Source organism: Anser anser (genome assembly GCF_964211835.1).
Source record: "Anser anser genome assembly, chromosome: 1".
In the NCBI taxonomy this organism is placed as follows: domain Eukaryota; kingdom Metazoa; phylum Chordata; class Aves; order Anseriformes; family Anatidae; genus Anser; species Anser anser.
This window is the reverse complement of record NC_139720.1, coordinates 64648729-64670310: the sequence shown is the minus strand read 5'-3', so window position 1 is coordinate 64670310 and position 21582 is coordinate 64648729. Positions and strand designations below refer to the sequence as shown.

General features: G+C 45.5%; 1 protein-coding gene across 1 annotated transcript in view; it reads right to left on the bottom strand.

Annotated features, from left to right (window-relative positions):
• Nucleotides 1-19530, bottom strand: part of TMTC1 (transmembrane O-mannosyltransferase targeting cadherins 1) — a 153817-nt gene extending 134287 nt beyond the window's left edge. The window contains exons 1-5 of the mRNA XM_083831087.1: nucleotides 18491-19530; nucleotides 6753-6930; nucleotides 4973-5046; nucleotides 3850-4026; nucleotides 1863-2069 (exon numbers count right to left, since the gene is read on the bottom strand). Of these exons, the coding sequence (XP_083687213.1) occupies nucleotides 1863-2069; nucleotides 3850-4026; nucleotides 4973-5046; nucleotides 6753-6930; nucleotides 18491-19344 (1490 nt within the window). The 5' untranslated portion in view covers nucleotides 19345-19530. The remainder of the gene's footprint in view (nucleotides 1-1862; nucleotides 2070-3849; nucleotides 4027-4972; nucleotides 5047-6752; nucleotides 6931-18490) is intronic.
• Between the last annotated feature and the right edge of the window lie 2052 nt (nucleotides 19531-21582).

Below are 21582 nucleotides of genomic sequence, written 5' to 3'. Positions count from 1 at the left end.
TTTGGGATACAGGAGAAGAAATGAATTAAAAAACAAAAGAAGAAAACAAACAACAACAAAAAAAAAACACTTTAGAAGCTGTTCCCAACCGGCGGCAGAGTCTGAGTAGGGGAGCAGCTGGCACTAAGCCACTCGGAAAGTCTCAACTTCCTCGTCATTCTTCTGTCACGGGTTCCCACACACAGAGGCACCACAGCCAAACCCACTCTTCTCTTTGTTAAAAACAAGGCCAAAAAAAACAACCACACACAAGTCAGACCCATCAGACTAAACACCAGGACGATCAGTCTGCATCGTAGAAGCTCTCGAGTGGGCTGAGCCATTTCGACTAAATATAGAGCAAACAGATTCTGTGATGTGAGAAGGTATGGATTTCATGTAACAGCCTGTATATCATACATACTGATGCAGCAGGAAGATTAAACGAACAAAGAACTGCAGCAGATATTTCTGATCTAATCAAGGAATACAACACTTTCTGCAGAAAATAGGTGGTGTGGGGCAATTCACTATTATAGGTCTCCAAATAAAATGATACTGTGACTATTTTGTAGCTAAAAACCAAAAGTCAGCAGTAATGCAGCATGCTGATGCTAAAACCTGCTGTTTGCTCACTGGGATGGCTGCAGCTGAGATAACCGGTGGAAACCACCACCCCTCAGCACAACAGTAAGAGCTTATTCCTCCTTCCAGAAAATACAAGTCCAACACCTCTCTACAGCTCAGGGTTTCTTCTGAATTTCAATAATGCAAAATACTTGAAGGCACTTTGGACAAGTCAGTGGGGGCGTCTCTGTGACAGAAGAGTTGACTGTCCTTCCCTTCTTTCTCTCTCCCACCCCCACCATGAGCCTCATAGTTGTGAACTTAACTGAAGAGGAACAGTTGAGTAAAACAAACAGAGAAAAGGCAGCTTCCTCCAGAGAGAGGGAGAGACATGGGAAAAATCCTCACTGGACTTCAGAGAGATTTCCAGAAAAGTGCTTCTCCATTTCTCTCTGCAGGAGACAAGGAAGCCCATTGCCAGGCCAAGCACAAGCTGGCAGGCAAGGCTACCAGGGAGACCATACAAAGGTCAAGGTTAAAAGAAAGAAAACCCAACATCCTGGCACAGATCCATGACCCAGAGCTGACTCTTACCCTCCTAAATGCTCTTCCCAACTCAATGCTGTTCAAAATGAACAAGGCCACAGAGCACTGGCACCACGTCAGAGCACGGCCTTAAATTAAGGGAGAGTCCTTCCTTCCCAAACGAGACGCACAATGAACATGCTGAGAACTGCTGGAACGCTATCAGTAAAAATCACTCTGCTGCTGCCTGAGCCCAGCTTTCACCGTCACATGCAAACTCTCAGGCATAAAGCAGGAGCAGGCATCACCTCTACTTTCATATGCACACATGAACACACCCACCCACCCACATATAGATGTATGTGCATGCATACATGCATTAGAAATTACACCCACAGATGTGTACTTAGAAATGTATAGCACTTGCCTCATTTCAGACATTATTGTACACTTGCACATGTTCCCACTCGTCACATTCAAGCTAGAATTACAGTTTTGGTTTTCTCTGTGAGTAGGGTGGGAAGGAGAGCATTGCCTACCAGCATCATATCAGGATAGGAGGTCTCAGGACATGGACAGTCCTCAGATATTCTCCTTTTCCAAGCAGAAGAAATGCACTTTTCAGTTCCCTTCTCTTACTTCCCTTTCCCCTCCTCCTACCTTCTCCTCTCCTCCCTCCCCAGTAGGGGAAGAAAAATTCCAGCATATTTCAGGCTCAAAGTGCCTAAAACAGGGCTGACACGGTAAGACAGGACGAGCTGTGCAGCAGAGGGCCAGGTGGCCGTCCGTACCTCCGAATGGCCCAGATGGCTTTGCTGGGCACAGGAAGGCCACCGCTGCGCTGCTCCTCGGGCGAGGTGGGGTGGCACGAGCTCCAGGCGCCCCTGTGAGCGAAGCGATGCTTCCCGTTCTCCCGGCCGGCCGCAGGGACCGGCAGCGAGGCAGGGGTCGAAGCCACGCACGGCCGGCCAGGTCTCTGGTGGATCCCCCCATTTCTCCTGATCAGGCGACGAAGGGGAAAGCGGGGGGGGAGTGGGGAAGAAGGGGGAATGGGAAAGATAAGAAAAGACTTTTAAGGGATTTTTTCCCCGCATGTTTACTTACCAAAAGGTTGAACATTATGTTAACAGCACAACATGCAATAGACGACATTTTATTTAATCTAAAATACAAAGTCTATATGATCTGGGAGGACAGGACTTATCGGTTCCTAACTAGAACTAGGGGATGAGACTCAAGAGCAACAACAGATGAGCACATCCATGTGAAACTCTTCTCTGGACCTCTGGTGTGGTGGGAAGCATCGTGAGAAGAATATGCCACAATCCTCATTGTTTTGTTGCAGAAAATAACTGGTGTTTTGCCTCTTTTAAACAGAATTCAGATTTGTACAGGTTGGAGGAAGGAGCAGAAGGAGATGAGTTTCAGCAGCACATAGGAGGCTGCTGGTTTTCTGCTGCCCCTTAAAGATATTCATACGCAGTCATAAAACCCTGAGTGCCACAAACAGACAGAAAAGTGCACAATATATACAACCAGAACAAATATTAAAATACAGCACGTCTGGACTACAGAGCTGCAAGCTGCCGTATCTGGGCAACTGGGTGCCACTGAAGCACAGGAAAAACACAGAGAGGCCACTGGGAAGTAAACCTAAGGGAAGGGGCAGATTTAGGGGGGTGGGGGAAGAGGGGATACAGATTTTCCCGAGGTTAATGAACATTTGTGTCATCTACAGCCAGGCAGCTCCTGGAACGCCGACCAGCAGCCTGCAAATGCAAGCGTTACGAGCCGTGTGCCGGCTGTCAGCCCCCAGAAAGCTCCTTGCTGGCTACCTGCCCACCAGTGACACCATTACGACTTACTCATCAGATCAAAACAGGAGAAATTCTCAGCCAACTCCCCAAACCCTGCTGGGAGCTGATTTCATCCACGACTGCAGAAACACGAATTCAGTGTCCTTTCCTACAGCCTAGGCACACTAGCTCCTGCAGGGGTGGGACGGGCTCCAGAGCCCAGGGGACAATGTAGGTAGGAACATGGGAAATGATGGCAGGAGCAAGATCTGCCATCATCAGTGGCAGCAAGCCCTTACATCCGCTCACTTATTGACAAATCTGTAGCAGGGGTGGTACGGGACAGAAATGCATATAAAACAGCTTCTATCAACTGAAAGACTTCTGCCTTTTAATGAAGATGCAGAGCTGCATAGTTATTGTGAAGCTAAGAGGGTGAGGGATACCGTCTTCAAAGGATTTGATTCTTCTCCAGTAACTGCTCAGAGCTGCTAATTATTCCAATCATTCCAGAATTGGCTGGATATTTTCCCTCTTTTTCCATTTTGTAAGGACAGGAAGGATCAAACCTGATTTTACTATTAAGTGTCATAACATATTTCTACAACCACGGCGTTGTGACTGAATAATCATGTAGATGCTGCTAGTGGAAGGAGTTAAGACAGAGAAATTTTAAGATGTTGACGCTTCAGTCTTAGCTCCCATGCAAAAAATAAATATTCGTCTTGACAGAGTGAACTGAGCATTTTAGAGATCAGATCTTCACATCTGGTCCATATACCCAGCAAAAGTTAACGGGCAGCTATAGAGTAACAAACAACAAAACCAGAACGTAATTTTGCTGACTTCCTAATCAGTCAGATGCTTGCCACCCAATTCAGCAGGGCTAGACTATCTCCCACCGTGCTATGTACAGTGTTATATATTCTGTACATACAGGCAGCAACACTTGGAAAGCACAGCAAGCATAGCAATTACTTACAGTTTGAGGGCATTGCAGGAGAGGGAAAAGAAGTCATAAACCAAGCACACACCAAACACGGTGACTCCGGTTTCTTTCACCAGCATTGCACACGTCCCAAGGAATAAACTAAGCAGCAAAAAGAATGGGGAGGCAGTGGGAGGGAAATGTTCCCCAACATAAAGCTGATCCACACTCCTGAAAAAGAGATTTGACAAACATATTTTTAATTTTTTTGTTATTTTCAAATGTACTACATTCACACAAATATTGAGGCACTTCTTGATTTCTTAAGATCCTGGTAATAAGCCATGTGAATGATCTACACTGTTTGCTGATAAATGATGAAAGGTTTAGACACTAGGACAGAAAGGAAAACACAAATACTGAGAGGTACACCAGGAACTTGAGCAGCAGAAGAAAAAGAGTCAAGCAGAAAGACAAAGGAGACTTAAAACAGTCAGAGGAAGTAAAAGGTAGGGCAAAGAAGTAAAAGAGGGCAAAAGGTAAGAAACAAAAATCAAACTTCCTACAGGATCACTACCAGTTTTACACCTTTGAAACCTTCAGATGAAAACAGTGCTACAGATCTGTAGCAAACATCCCAAAAGGGACACAAGCAGCTTTTCCACATGATCATGATGGCGCAGTGCTATTCCTAAATGAAACAGCAATGTGAAAGGGCAGAAACCCTATCCAAGTAAAGCTATTTCTTATCTGTGCTTGTTCGGTTACAGTTTTAGGACACAGACCCTCAAAGAGTGCCAAGTTTTCATCTGAAAAGCACAACTAATGGTCTGGACATGACCCGGAACTCTCACAGACTGGATTCTTCTCCCCAAAGAGACAATTTGCTTTCAGTTGAAAGCATTTCTTTGTCATTTCAGGTCCAGCTCTACAAACACCCCCCCGGTGTACAGTCAGTTGGTAATGTTAATGGAAGAGGGCATCTTAAATGCCAATTTCTCTGTTTAAGCTTACATATTTTAATAAGCGTCACTTATTTGGCACTACAACTGCAGCAGGGACCAGAGCACTGTGCTGGAGGAAGTACCTCTACCAGCAATAGCCAGAACCCGATGGATTTTCTCCCCAAACCAGAGTATCCCATCATATCGTAACAACAGACACCAAGGATCCATACCTATTATAGGAGAGAAAAGCCAACAGAAAGAGTAGACAGGCTAGGACATCCGCTCTGCCTACTATACCTGTTACCTAAAAAGAAAAGAGATGTACAGATGTAAAAGCAGATACATAAAAAGGCACGTACATTCAGTGACTGTTTCAACGATCCACGCTAACTGCTACTATTTTAAGCTTTTATATCGTCATTATCCTTCCTCATCATACCAAAATGCTACTAGGTTAGTGTAGGATATGCTCAGTTTTGTCTGCTGCATTTCTCACTTGGCAAAACAAGTGAGTAATCCAACAGACAAGTCATTCTTTAAATTCTTTTTAAAATATTAAGTTGCATAGAAAAATACTGGTTTTAGTAATCTGTTTTGATTTTGTGTAATAAGACTTGAATGAGAAACACATCAAAGTCCTAGAACTGAGGTTTGTTAAAGAAAAGGACTAATGAAAGAACAACTCTTTGGAGGAGGCTTTTTATATATGAGTGAGTTAAAAAATAATATTTGAATAAACTTTATCAGCAAAAACTAATACACATGGTATGTAATTTATCCTCTTTGAATAATCTGAGTTGATGAGTTTTTCCACATATCAATTAGCAAAATCTTTCTGTCAGAAAGGGAATACTGAAGAATGTATAAACACTCTTTTTATAAAATATTTCAATATTCAATTTCATAAAGATCTGAAATTGAACATAAAGCAAATTAAAGGCCCTTTGAAATTTTGCCTCTTTTGCAATTACACAATTAAGCTATATTCAGTGCTCTGGCATTTATTTTAACCTTTTTAAGTTCTGACCCCCAAGAAAATAAATTCAAAGAGGGCCTCTTCTAAAACCTCCCCTATACTATAAAGCTGTATTATCAAAAGGTGCCTAGCCGATTAGTTCACACGTCACAGCACAGGGAGTAACTGTAAAGCTCGTGGCTTTTTGTTATTAAGGTAATCTCTCCTCAAAAGTTCTCAGCCATGGCAGCTGTTTCACTCCCTAATTTATAAAGGCTCGTTACAAGTCCATGATGTCAATGATATCTCAGCTAACAAGTGCACTTCTAAGTACGGACAGCTACACATTGCGTTTCCTTTTCAAAGACAGCAAGACTCGTTTTATCCACAGGAGAAGTTAACTTCCCACACTAACAGACTGCAGTTGTAGAATGACTAAGTCTTTAAACGCTTTCGTAGAACAAACAGAAAAAAGTGCAGTATGAGCTGTTGCTCTGTAAACTTACCATGGCATTTATTAAGCTAACACGTTTTTCTGAGGATGAGATTCTTAGGTTTAATTGCAAGCAGTAAAAATTAATCTGTAGGTCACATTGCCTCTATCCGAATGAGTGATCTTGTCTAGAATACACGCTAATGCTCCCTTCATTTTTTCTCCCTTAAATTGATGACTACAGAAGACGAGTGAAGGCATGGAACAATGTCCCAGCAGGAGACGGCGGCCTCATGGATTTCTTGGGTTTCAGAAGACCCGACATTTTCATCGAGTGAATGACTGTCCATTTGCTGCTGGCACCGCTGACTATGACCGTCACTTAGAATTTAGCACAGGAACAGGAAGATGGCAAGTCTGAATACATGGATTTCTTAAGGACTCCTGCATTTTTTTTATTTATTTATTTTTTAAACTATAGCATATTCTCACCTTTGATCTTCCAAAGCAAATATCACAACCACCACACTGTATGACTCAAAGGTTTCTTTAAAGGAAAAAATAAATAAATAAAGCATACATTTATTTTTAGCTTCTGTGTCATTTTGTGTCGCATACTTACAGCCTCGGTGTGAATGGGATGCACAGCAAAGAACAGCGCTGTGACAAAAGCAAGTCGACAGTCCTTGAACACAGCTTTGTCGCAAGTATACATCAGCACAAGAGTCACTAGACAGTGTAAAATTACATTCACCGCGTGGAAATAGAAGGGGTTCATACCAGCCAGTAATATGTTTAACCTGTAAAGAAAAGAAAGAAAAAATAGAGCCGTAACCAGACTGGAATGGCCTTGTAGTAGCAGGGCATCCTTCATATACTCTAAATTATTCTTTTTGCCTGATTTGCAGTCTTCTAATGCAAGTGCTATTAAGCTAATTAGTGAAAATTGCTCTGAACTTCTGGTTTATCTGATTAAAGAGAAACCACTTCCCCGGTTTTCCTTCTAAAATATGTGGTTGAATTTGGCAAGCTTCACGACACGGAGATGGAAGAGGCTTGCTCCCTAGCACTAAGTTAGGTTTGCTGCAGTGAAACAATAGACGTGCTTCCCTAGCAGCAACTAACACGGTCCAACACCAGAAGTACAGCACTTGTCCTATTTCCCTGTCAGCACTTCTTGTGCTTCTCAGCCACGTGGCAGCTTTACAATAAGGGTGGTGATTTTCTCCTATGGATAGAAGCTTTTGCTTGGGAACACCCAGGGTAAGGACTCGGCAGGAGCTGGAGCTACAAGATCATTCACTGCCATCTCACTTTCAAAATGCTTTCGCACACTGGAGGTATAGCATTTATTTAAATGCTTTACTGACATCAGGACTACGCTAAGAAGCTGCTCTACTAGCCAGCATCATTTCTACAAAGACACTAGATGAGCTAGCTTATCTTTAACATCAATGACAATGAGGGTTCGTTACTTTTGTCTCTTATAAAAGTATATAACTAGCTGTTACGACATTTGTTTGACACCATGTATTAATGTATTTTTCTGGTCACTATTTTTTTTTACAGCCATCTTGCTTAACAGCTGCTGACAGGCTTTTCTTTACGTGCAGTTGAAGATAACTTGATTCTCTAGAACTAACTGTATCTGTACATTTGGACTAATTTATATACGCACATATATACACACACATCTGGTGTCTGTATGTGGTGAGGATTCTATAAATGAACATGGAATTTGGAAGTACTAATGTTAAGGATATTTAAAAAAACAACAATTTGGAAGTACTAATGTTAAGGATATTTAAAAAAACACCAACAAAATAAAACAAAAGCAGACAAGACACCCAGTGAAACCATGAATCAATCTAAATATTTAACATGTAGCTGTAAACAGGCTATGGAGAAAATAATCCTTCTTCTGTTACTAACAACCATCAGGCTTCCCGTGACATACATGATTCAACAGCAATGCCACCGAGTTGTTGCTACCATGCAAACACCTTCGTTTTTTTGTAAGACAGAGGAGGTGTGGTACGTCTGCGAGGGCCAGACAACATATGCTTTTTATAAATACTCTCTACATTCCTTACTCATAAGTAACAGTGTGCTATCTGTCCTGGGCCACGTCTTCCAGGTCAATCCAACTTTAACAGACCAGGAGTCTTCCTTGTGCATTTCTCTTCTGCTTCCACTGCAACATTTATCGAGGCAATAGCTGAAACCCACAGAGTCTGGGAAAAGTGGGATTTTGTCATGACTTGACCTTTCCCTTTGAGGTACAGGTTGATACAACTACTTTGTGACACGACATCAGTCTACATAATTCAAGTGTACGTGAAGAGCTGAGCTGTCGGGGTGTTCTATCCCCACCTCTCCTGCAAGCCACTGCAGAGCTGCAGCACACATCACTTTCCCTCGTTTCCACTCACACAAAATGAAAAACCACCACAAATGTCAGTAACAGACACCCAGACAGAGATTCAGCTGTAAATACACTGCAGCCGCAGGAAGCCCCGAGCCTGAATCTTGTTTTCAGCGCTCAGTATGGAACAAGGGGCAGCAGAGGCCGCCCTGCCCAGAAGAAGTCGAAGCAGCAGCCCGAACAACATTCCCTCTCAGAGGCACCTGCAGATGTGCACGATGGCAGGGACCACCTGCAGGACCAGTTCTTCAGACAAATGAATCACTTCTGGCTGTAAATCAGCCTGATGGAGCACATCGCCACCTGAAAAAATGTCAAACTGTACTTTCTCCAGAAATCAGGTTGCCAGAGCAGATGAGGGCAGGTGAGGACAGTGGAGACAAGCACTCAGGTTCAGGTTATCAGGCAACACAGACAAGCCATATACCAAATGTGAGAGATTCCTGTTTATTTATTTGTCTGAGATGTGAGGACCAATCACTAAAACACAACATCTGACAGCACTCTTGAAAAATCTTTCAGAGTCTACATGAATCACGTCTGATCACTTCTCATCCTGCAAAGCAAGGCTACTGGCAAGAGAGGCGAACTTCACAGGATCTTCCCTCCACATCAGGTCACCTCTCCTAAAGGCAGGGTGTGCTCTTCACACCCCTTCTTGGGGTGAACATCAAGTCAAGAAGGCTTGTAAGCTGAGTATTACTTGGTCTAAGTTACTGAAAACAGCTATGTACAAGCATCAGCCTCACAGTTAGGGTATTCCCCTGTGTATTCTTCAAATAACATTCAGGAAAAAAAAAGGCAGAACAAAACACAAACATAACAGCACCATGCTATTAAGATAAGTCTTCCATTAAACAGCAGAATCTGAGTGCAAGCATGCCTCAATGTATGTTTTGAATACCATCTTTGGTGGTCCATAAACATTAAATGCAATTGCATGCAGGTGCTATATTCACACTCGTGTTTTTGCTGCAAAGCTCTTTGTCATAAAAAATTAGGCCACATGACAATAAAGGAAACATTCTTTTGTCCTGAAACAATCCCAGTAGAACAATTTTGAAACGTTAGCAGTGGCTAAATTTATTGCACGTCAAATGAATGAGTAAATCTGGGGCTCCACATAGCTCTAATCACAAGTCACAAGAACTTTGCAAAGCTCCCTAGCACAGTCTTCCACCCATGGGGAAAAAAGGCAGCCTACTACAGAAAGACAAACTTGCTCTACTGCAGAGCAATTTCTGGACAGGTGAGTAGGAAGGAATGGGTTAATGGGGAAAAAAAAGCACCTTGGCACTTTTTAAACTTTAATACCTTTGCAGAGATTCATTCTTCTCTTTGTTTACTGGCATCAGCATTATCACAGAGTCTTGCAGTAACAGTACACAGTATGTAGCTCAGCAAACAAAGAAATTAAAACACAGATAAGAATCTCAAAATTAAGTAATAAATAGTGTTTCTCCAACACAACATTTATGAACAGAAGCTCTGGCAGGCAATAACTATACTCTGTTATGGGATGAGGGAAGTCCTTATGTCTCCGTATCTAAACTGGCCCACAAATGGGGAATTTCACTTTTTTAAGCTGCCAGCCCAAAACTCACCAGTATTACAATCATTCATCACTTGCAGCCTCTTCTTGCAGGTAACTAGTGACAGGACTAGAGGGAATGGCCTCAAGTTGTGCCAGGGAAGGTTCAGGCTGGAAATTAGGAGACATTTCTTCTCAGAAAGAGCAGCCAGGCATTGGAACGGGTTGCCCAGGGAGGTGGTGGAGTCACCGTCCCTGGGGGTGTTCAAGGGAAGGTTGGACGTGGTGCTTGGGGACATGGGTTAGTGGGTGGCATTGGTGGTAGGGGGATGGTTGGGCCAGATGATCTTGGAGGGCTTTTCCAATGTTAATGATTCTATGGGCTGGAAGATGCCAGCCTTGGTACAGCACATAGCTAAGAGTCCAGATGGGCTGGCCAAACTTTTTGAACTGACTGCTTCTGTCAGACCAGAAAGGTATTTGCAAATAATATTGCAAAGATACAGGGCTGAATAAAGCAAGTGAACACGCTCCAAAGAATGGAGATGCTAGAAAGAGGAGACATCTTGTCAGACAAGATCTTTCCTCAGGGGAGCTCCTCATGAAACACTCATGGAAGAAGTTTGGCACTGTCTCAACATCTCTGCTGGAAGAGTCCCTGAAGGCGAAGAGTGCACTAAGCCTCCTGAGAAGTGGTGAATGGCATTTCAAATGCAAAGACCTTCTAAAGGCACTGAGGAAAGGAGAAAAGCATGTACACCAAGGATACCAGGCGACACTGTCAAGTATTTAAGCCACCACCACGCAAAACATTCCGTACAGAAGCCCCAGCACTGCTCACACCCACCTTCAAGGGGGGCAGACCATACTAACGTCTGTTCAAGCACAGACCCTGGTCCCAGCAGCGGCCCTTGTGCCCGAGTGCTGCAGCACGCGTGGTTTAGTGTCACTCCCAAGGCAGAGTACTGCCAAACAGCATGCTGGAGCTGGAGGTATATCAGAAGAAGAGGTATGTGCCCTAACAAGGAAATCCCTTAATTTTGTTAAGGCTCGTAGACGTTTTGCAGGAACAGTATAGTGCGCACAAACCTTGGTTTTGGCATAGTTTGCCTCACGACCTACAGCAGCTCTTCCTTTCCTTCACTGCCCGCTCTAGGAAAAGGAGCCGCACGGCTGCGCTCTCAGAAAGGGACTTCCCCAGCTTCTGATACTCATGATACTTTCCAGCCAATGACACCCACCCTGGAGAAGTCAGGCAGGGACACCTCTCCCAGGGTAGGCAATTCACTTCACAGAGGGGCTGGAAATCAACTGGGGTTCAGCGACTCCAACCTTGCAGACCTGGAACCAGGGGGGTCTATGCTGCAAGAGCAAGGGCTCACCAACAGATCCCATTTCTAAAACTCAAAGCCAATTACACATAACCACCAGCACCCTTGGGCTCTAATGCAGTGCTTGTTATCCACTTGTACACACAAAGACTCATTCAACTTTTTTTTAAGGTCTCTCATGATTTAATAATACTGTAAACCATAATTGGAGAGTTTCTTTTTTTTATAGACTTCATCGTTATCCCTGGGCAGCTCTTGTTTAGTTTAATCTGTTTTATTACTTTGAACAGACTAACAAAAAACACAACATGTTATGAAATAGAAATGCACAGAATAATAATGGTAATTTGTTATAGCAAGTAACACAATGGAAACTCTCAGAGCATCCCACACCTCATAAAACCCCCACAGTTTTTACAGAGGAAGGCTCACATGCAGACTTGGATGATTTTATCTAACATACAAGAATAGATTAAGTTTCCTATGATCTTCCTTTCCATTTAGATTCATGTGATACGTATGACAAACTTTATGTAAACTAATGCACGATTTCAGTGCACAGTGAAATCTCATAATTGCCACAGATGCGTCTATTGTGTGCCAGGAAAATGAGCATCTGTACTCCAAAAACGGTGCAGCTGCATCAGTGGCAACAACGGCTGAAGTTCTACGTGGAAACAGCTCAAAGATTAAAGAAAAACCTGCAACAGTAAAAAGAAAATCAGCCCCATTTGCAGTAGTGTTCACATGATGGCCAGCACAAGCACAGCAGAGTTCCCTGGTGAAGCAGTACTTTGCACTGGTAATCTTTTCATCGTACTCAAAACAATGCCTCAGAATTAAATGGACAATAAGGCTTAAATGGTTTATTACCCGATTTTCTATAACAGGGATGGGTGAGAAGACAGAGGCCGTATCAATTCCCAAGCTATAGCAATTCCCTTAGAGCACAGCCATCACTTACAAGAGCTCACAAGAGTTAAGTGTTGGCATTCAAAGCAGGTTATTGCTTTCCAGCAGGGCTAGAAAAAGAAAACAGAAATCACAATTAGACTGAGAAGCAACAGCACCTTGGAAGTGGCTAATATGTTAGAGCAGAAATTTCTAGTGAAACACTAGAAAGTGGGGGTTGACACTCACTCCTGCGTTAAGAATACTGAATGCACCACTCACCTGGCTTTCAAGTCATCTCCACAAACAGTCTGGGGTAATTAAAAAAAAAAAAAAAAAAACCACAGACTGGCAATTTACAAAACAAAGTGTCATTTTACCCAGATTTAGAACAAAATAGAGTTTGCCTTCAACACTGTGCTTAACTATCATCTCTGCAACAGCAAAGAGAAAGAAACGAACATCTCCCAAAACTCTTCATCACCCTGCTATCAACTAGACTACTACAATACATAAAAGAGGCTGCGATACTGTGTAGTCCGTGCTGTTTTCCAAAAGTACAGCAAGAGAATAAAATATGTCCCAGGGTTTGATAGCGCTATGGGTGAATGACTCAGATGTTTTAACCTCAGCAGTCCTCTTCCAAGTGCAGCAGGGGTAAGGGATGAGATGTATTCCAGAACCAAGCTATGACAGTCATTCATCAGGAAGAGAAAATGGTACTAACAAATCTATTATGAAGTTTTTAGGCCTAATTAAGAGCACATTTCAAACTGGATACAAGAGTTTTTCACCAATTTTGAAATAACTTTGGTAATCTTTCAGCTCAAGCTACACAAGAAATGCCATTTTAATTTACACTGAAGCAAGGAGAAAACCAAGTATAGCGCATGAAAACAGAGCAACACTTTTTTCTTTTAACTCTAAGAGACAATAAATGAGAAAGCCCAGGAAAGCAGTCAGAAACACAGTGAGTAAATGCAGAGAAATGCCTTTAGCTAACCAGCAGCAGCCAGAGCACTTTATTTTCATGGACTCTAAAGAGCATTGACAGGGATACTCCTGTGGGGAAGAAGGCTGGTCCAAAGCTGAGCCTTTTAGGTAAGAGAAAACAAAAGAAAATTAAGGGTGACATTGGTGCAAGAGGAATTGGATGCCGGATGAGAGAAAATCCCCAGGAATCAGTAGGTGTTTAACAAGCAAAACACCAATGACAAAACCAGCAAACACAGATGTGTCTGGATTCACCTCAGACAGATCTTTGAGGAGAACCTGCCTGGGCCTTTTTGTGAATGCTTCCCCTCAAAATAAAAGGCTTTTCAATTCAAGAGAGAGACAAATTTTGTTACGAGTCTTAGCCTCAGAGAAGATTTTGTGACTAGACAAAAGCCAAGCACATTTTGTATGCATCTCCCCCCAGCCCACGGTGCACGTGAGGGCAGATCCCCACTTCTGGGCTTGGCAGCGGGGCCTGCAGCCTCCATGCAGCCAGGAGGCCTGCCGGGCTGCTCCCCGCTCCCTCCCCAGGCAGCAGCTTCCAGTGCCATCCCACAGCTCCCGGCCTTCCCCTGTCCTGAGGTCTCCAAAGCCCTCCCGAAAACACTGGGCTTCACGAGCAGTTCCCTGGTCTCCATCTGTGGAGCCCAAGAGACCCTGCTAGTCCCCCTGGAGGAGCACAGCCCATACCTACAGCCAAAAGAAGGAAAACTGGACACACAGTACTGCATTTGCCATTCAGTTCCAGCTTACCCCTTCTATTTCAAAACAATAATTATATTCAATGTGGTGGAGGGAAAAAAAGACCTTCTGTACATCGGCTTCATATGAGCAATTCCACAGCTGGAAAAAGCCAAGCTTTGAGGCACACACACCCTTTCCCAGATCTAAAATGGCAGCAACGCAGTCTGCTCTCAGTCAGAATAAAGGCTTACGTGTTTAGAAACGTGTCCATATATTCCAATTACAACACAAAACTGGCCTAATATAAGCAGCTGCCTCTCTTCACAAACTTCACCTCACTTGTAACTTCAGCCCATTGTGGCTACACCAATACTACATTGATTTCATGGCACGCATCACAGTCTCAGTATGGAGAGTGATTGCTGTAGCTAGGGTAGCAATATTAGACTAAGCTGTACAGAAGAAATACTGACATAATCTTAAGCATCGTGATATTGCCCTAATATAGATGTACAGAGTGAAGAAAATACTTGTGCGATGTATATTTAACCTGACACATTATAGCTCCCTATATTACCCTATTATGTCAAAATGTAATATACCATTAAATCAAGAACAAATAAAATCAAAGATCTTGTTTTTTTTTTTTCCCTGGTTGTTTTTCTTAAGCTGCCTGTCCTTGAAACTCATGCCATTGATACAGCTGAAAAAACAGAAGGATCAGCTGTAGGCAACTAGATAGATCAGAAGGTTGGCAGTGAGTTATTGAAATAATTCTCTTTGGCTGTATATTTACATCTAACCCAAGCTCACAGTTACTTCAGGCTTTGATCTGAAGCCATTGGTAGTCTTACATTAGGCTCACAGCGCCCACACAACATACTGAACTGTTGCTGAAGGATCCCATTTATTCCCTAGACGTGCATGCTGCTCAAGCCATCACCAACTAGCCGCCTCTGCAGGCAGAGCTGGTGGGTCATCCATTCTGCAGTCAGCAGGTAAGCAGAGGATTTTTTTTTTAATTTGATTTTTTGATTTCCACCAGTCTTTTGCCTCTGGTGAGCTGTTATTTGGGGTCTTGTGGCACCTCCCTCACTAGCATCTGCCTTCTGCTGTGTCCAGGCAGTGCCCTCCACCCCACTGCCAAAGAGGCCAGGTGGACAGAGCTTTCACTTCTCCCAGATCTCTGTTCAACCACATGGAAAACCAGGAGGCTGATCTGATTAAGAGTCTTTAAACCTTGGCATTTGCCTTTTTAAGAAAAGATTTGTTCTCACAATCTCCTACCATCGGACACCTTTAGGCTAAGTCTGCTGTCTTGCTGACTACATCAAATGTCGATCACCTGCTCGTTTCTGTGATGGAAACCTATCCCTATGGGGATTTGAAAGAGAAAGAGCGGGAGAAGGAGGTGGTACTGAGGAATTCACCTTCTGCTTCAACAGAAGAAGTATTATTGCAAAACCACTGGAACCAGGGAATAACTTCAATGCTATTAAGGGAATAAATGATTCACCAAACTTCTGTTAGGGGAGACAAGGTGCAAGACAGAGAGCACCCAGTTTAAATATAAAATGCTGAGTGAATTATATAGCTGGCAGTTCTCTCTCCCCCATCATCTTAACATTTTATATGGAAGGTACCAAGAAATACAATATCTTGAGTCCAAAAAGCTGACTTCTTTAAAAAGAAGTATATTGAATCACTTCTTGGAGAAGAACATAGCTGCAGGTAAACATCTCTGAGTGACAGCACTGGAAAGGAGAGCACAAAGTAAGTTTTTCCTAAGGACTAAGCAAAGCCATTGCCTATCATATCGGTTCCTTTGCTCTGCTGGACCTGTCACCTAGCAGTTACCCAAGTACAATAGGAATGTCTCTGAACCAACTAGCTTCAACACTTCTTTACGTATTGAAGTCAGGAGAAAAGGTGAGAGAAGTTCAAAGGCACAAAGTAAACAATATTTAATTCAACGGTTCATGTGTGGCTTTTCCCCCTTCTGATGTTAGCCCACACACACACACACACACACAAAATGTAGCAGTTCTGTGAATATTTTAAGTTTTGCTTAACAGTTCTAATAACACAGGCCGCTCATATTTTCCTCTAATCATTCATTCTGACAGATCCGGTGTGAATAATGTCAAATACTTCAGCTCTTTTCACTATTTGGCTCCAGAGCATTAGTCTACTGGAATTAGGACTGTCATTTAAGATTTCCAATAAGTAAGGGATCCTGAACTAGAGTTACAAAATTTCAATGTCTAGTCAAGATTTTTTTGACAGAGAAGTGATAAATTTTTTTAATTGAGATCATTTCAAGAATATATAGTATATATGAAAGATACACCTAGTCCATTGAAAAGTCCACAGAGCATCCTGAGTCTTTCCTCTTTCACAGCCACAAAGGACAAAAAAAGAGATTGAGGCAAAGTTTCTGTAGACTTATGGATCTGTAGACATACATTTCAGCCCACCCTTCACATCTGTTCTGTGCATGCAGTTTGGAGATCTCCCAGATTTTTTTTTTGATTTTTTTTTTTTTAATCTTTATTACAGCAAGATTCAAAACAAGTCTTTCAGACAAAAATGTCAGGCCACAAAAGGAAAACCACCAGCAAGGTGTAAAGAATCACACTACTATTAAAATGTCCTGGATTTGACCAAACTAGCACAGCAAAAAGAAATATATATTAGTCCCCAATTCCCATCTTCAACAAGATCCTGTAATGCACGTCACAAAACTTGCTCAAGTAGCCTACGTAGATGCACCAAATCCTAACAAGATATTAATAAACTACATTCATTTTAACTTTGTTAAAAGACCGTTTTCTGTTGAGCCTTTTACAGCCAGCACTGTAAATCCTTTTTCCTCCTGCAGGAGGACAGAGCACAGCCAGTAACATTGTGCTGGGCAAGGCATGGCTCAGGCAGGCAGCGTGCAGCTCAGCCACAGGCTCAGCATCGCTTGGCAAGAACTTGCTGCACCTGCTGTAAGCGCTGGGTATGGAGGATGCACTCCACCTGGATCTTAACATCTTCCTCTGACACCCGCCTGGTAGATATGAAGTGGGAAGAATGTGGAAACGAGAGGGCTGGAAGGATATTTGGGACACAGTGGAAATAACCTCCCTCTGCAGCCAGGGAAGATAAACGATTCCTCCATTATTCCAAATGCAATGCCAACCAGTGAACAAATGACTTTGCCTTTGACCCTAGGTTTTAGCTGTATGGTGCTGTATGCTTATTATTATAATAAGCACTTGAGGATGAAGTCTCGCTCACTCACTGATTTCCAAAAAACGACTAGATGGGGACAGCACTTCACCTTTTTTTTCTCCCCCTTCTTTCTTTACTTAATAAAGGGTAAACCAGTTCAAAGTCAAGACACATAAACAGCAACTAAAGCACTTAGTTTCCGTTCCATTATTAAAGTTTAAGACTCTTTGCTAGTTAGCATAACTTAGCCTCCATCCTGCAACCTGATCTACTTGGCCGAGCCCAGCAGCGCTACAGCGCGCAGTGCAGCCAGTGGCGATACGTCCAGGTTTGTTCACCTCTCAGATTACTCACGGATGTGCTGCGGGGGTGACGGATTAATCTGACAGCTGCCCACACTGCAACGCTCCGGCTGAACACCTGACGGAGAAGGCATTCAGCAGGCACAAAGCCGGCTCTGCCCGGGGATGCCCGAGTCCCCTTCGCTCTCTACAGAAACCTGCTTAGAACTGCCCAAGGAGAACTCGCAAAGCCCGTCCTGCGCTACGCAGCTCACGCGTGTCTGCACTGCTCGGTTTTGCTTTACCGGGGCTATTCCAGCCGGAGACATGCAGCCCGGCTCCCCAGGCAGCTGATAGCGGTCGCTCTCAGCCTGCTCTTACGACGCACGGAGCACCGAAGGGATGCTCGATTCCCCGAAACTGGCCCTGCCCTACAGAAACACGCTACTTTCAGAGAGTTCATGGAAACGTTATTTGTAAACGTCAGGTATTTTCACGGATAGTTTACTCAGCAGAGTCTACCACTAACAGCTCCTCCTGGCGTACTTCTTGCTGCCTGCACAGTTTGTCCCTCACGCCTGCCACGGGTTTGTCAGGAGCAGCGGCTGATCGCTGACGAGCGGGACCCCAGCGCTAAGCATCACCCAGCTACATCGCCTCTTCAGCACCATTCCCCCAGGCGCTCGATCATTTTTAAATACCAAAGCGTGGCAAACACCCAGCGTCATTTGTGTTACCCCAAAGTAAAGCAAGAAGAGAACAAGCTAACGCGCAGGACGACAAACCGGCCGACTAGGAGCTGTGACGGGCTGCCACAGACTCCCCTCTTTTGAGGGGTAAAGGGAGGCTCTGGGTTTTCCTTCTAGGACTAGCGCTGTAACCCTCAGCTACCGTGCTGCTGCCCAAACTTCTCTTTATTCCTCTAAACCCCAAACTCCTCGCCAACTCCTCGCCCGGCGCGCAGGGAGCACCGGGCCGGGGGTGGGGGTGTCCGGTACTTACTTGAAGGTGAGGACGCAGAGGGGCCGGTAGGACTTGTGGCTGGTGTTCTCCGCCATCCGCTTGCCCCAGAAGTCGTTGGCGAAGGCGGCGGCCACGGGGGCGGCCGCCCTCACGTCGGGGTTGTTGACGATGGCCCACACGTCGTCGTGCACGAACTCCCCCGGCAGCGCGTTGCCGTAGCACAGGGCGCACAGCCCCGCCACCGCCGCCGCCGCCGCCGCCGCCTTCCTGCCCGCTGCGGGCACCGGGGCCGGGGCCGGGGCTCGCTCCCGGTCCCGCTCCCGGCAGCGGGGCCCCGGCGCCGCTCCCGTCACCATGGCGCGGGTGCGGGGCGCCGCGCCGCCACCCCCGGGCCCTCCGCAGCCGCGGCGCGGGCGGGCAGCGGCGGCCGCATGCTGCGGGGCGGGCGGCGGCACCGGCACCGCCGCCGCCGCCGGCCACTCGCGCTCTGCCGGGGCACAGCCGGCCCGCCCGCAGATAAACAGCGGCCGCCTCCCCGCGCCATCCCTCCTCCTCCTCCTCCTCCTCCTCCTGCTGCCCCCCCCGCACGCATGCTCCTTGCCGCGCCGCCACCCCCGCCCGCCACCGGCGGGGGGCCCTGCACGCCCGGCTTGGCCGGCACCCCCCGGTCCCCTCACCCCAGCCCACCTGGGGCCACGCGAACCCCCCCCCCAGCTGGGTGTGGGTGCCCTGGGGGTGCTCTTCTCGGTGGCCGGGAAGTTGGCTGGCCGCTCCGCTCCGTCCCTCGTCCGAGACGAGCCGAGGGCTGCCCCCTCTGCCCCGGCAGCGCTGAGGTGGCTGCGCCGCCTGGGAGCCCCCGCTCGCTTTCCCTTCAGGAGAGGCCGCGTCCACATCACCTGCTCGGCCCCTGAATAAAGGGTGCGTGGCCACGGAACCGAAAAACGAGGGCTCTCTGAATGATTGTACCATTTAAATAAAACCACCCTTTTATAAACAAAAAAAAAGAACCAGCGCTACTTGGCAAAGCCACCCCCATTAACTTCTGTGAATGGACATACTGGACACGCTCCGAATTTCCTCCTGAAAATAAAGATGTGCCGAGCGTCGCTCACCACCAGCTCGCGTGGCAGCAGGCTGCTGTGTGTGTGTGTGTGTGTGTGTGTCTGAGTGTGGGAACACGCCGAGCAGGAGCCAGGGAAAGTTCTCCCGCGGGCCGTCCAGGGCAAGCCCCCCCCAGGCTTTTCCCCCCAGCCTGTTTGGCACTCGGAGGGATCTGGTATTTTCCAAGCGCAACAGAAAGCAAGCAGGCTTTTCAGCCGGACTTTTGTAATGGCTAAGAATAGCAGTTAACTCCAAGCAGGACAGCGTGTTTATATCTGGGACGGGAGGAAACCCCACCAGAAGCGGGGCCATCAGTCAAACTTTCTCTTTAAGTGGCTGCTGAAATTTTAGCAGACGGCTCCCCAGAGCTTTCCCCAGCGTGGGACACCATTCATTGTGGTGGGTCGGTATTCATTTCCGCCAGAGTTTTGAAGCCTGGGTACGCGGTGCCAGACTGCAGCATCTCTGCCCGGGCACAGACACAAACAGCAGTTCCAGAGGCGCTGGAGTACCGAAGCCCACCGGCGCCCAGCAGCTCGGGAACAAAGTCGCTGTTGCAGACATGCCTAAAAGGCAGAACTCGGACTTTCTGTGGCATAAATTAAAATGCTGACAGTTACTGGGAGGAGGGACAGGGAGAAGGACAGACAGTAACACTGACAAAAGGAAAGGAACGTCTGTAAGGCTTAAAGGCTGAGATTGCCTTAGAGTGGAATCCAGGTGATATCTGAAATCCTGAATTACTCTACCAAGCCAAATCTACAATCCCCTGTGGTTCTGAATCGAGCACCGAAGGCTGTAACTGCTCTCCGGGGCAGATGTGCCACGCGGGGGCGAGGCAGCCCCAAGGCTCTCAGTAGCGCTGCGGCTGCGAGCCCAACAAAGCGGGTGCCTCCAGCCCAGGGCAGCCGCCAGACAACTCCACGCTGGGGCAGGGAACACAACTCTCCATTCACCATCCAAGATTGTCACAAGTCCCAGCGTCCACCCGTTAAGCTTAACTAGTTCACCACAGAAAGCTCACAAAAATGAAGGGTTCTGAGTTGGTAACTTAGGAGTAGATTACAAAATCTCATTTCTAATCAAGGGATTTAGTGCCAGTATCTCATAACAGTAACATGCACACCACATAGCACAAGAGATGTACTCCATGGAATAAATAACACAGCTTCGTGATCTGTGATTTCCCATTTGCTTTCATAACCTGCCATGCTTGATGACACCAGAAAGCATGGAAAGAGCCTCATTCTGCCCTCGCTGTCTTTAGGAGAGCGCTAACACTGACAATCAGCTCTCATCTAGCATGGAAACCCAGAGTGTGAGTGGGATAAAACCCCTACATCCTTTTTTACCTGTTTTCTTTCACACTTATCAAACTGTTTTCCAGGAAATGTAGTTAACACGGATTTGTCAAGTTTCCTTTACGAGGAGGTGATGCTGCTCCCACTTCCCCATGCGAGATGAAAAGATGTATCAGATATTTACTTTATTCTCTCATTCAAAAGTCTGAAAGAGACAAATAATGCTCACGTCAAACACGGAAGAAGACCGCCTGTTCTTAACATGAAGACCTGCTGAAATAGTCTTTTCCTTTTCACAGTGTGAAACCTTGTAACTCAGCAGTCATTGTCACAGACTGAAATAAGAATATTATCTACTTCTAGAATCTCTGACCGCCTATAAAGAAACTAACAGCAAATAGCAAGAATTCAGAAGGTAGAACACACATTCACCACTTGTATTTTAGGTCTTAAGACGATGCATGTACGTGGAGGGGGGAGAGATTGAGGGAGAGACGGAAAGGGCAAGGGAGAGAAGGGAATCCAGGGGTGGGATGGTTTGTTCCAAAGCTGCTTTGCCACTTCCAAAAATATCTGGTCTAATGAGGAGCATTTCTCCCTCCTGCAAGCCCTGATTCTTTACCTAAAGTAGCCATGTCATAACTTCCGAAATTTAAAGCCAAATTGCTTCTCAGAAAAGCAAATCTGAATTATGGGATCATAGTTGAAGCACTCCAGCTATTTGGCTGT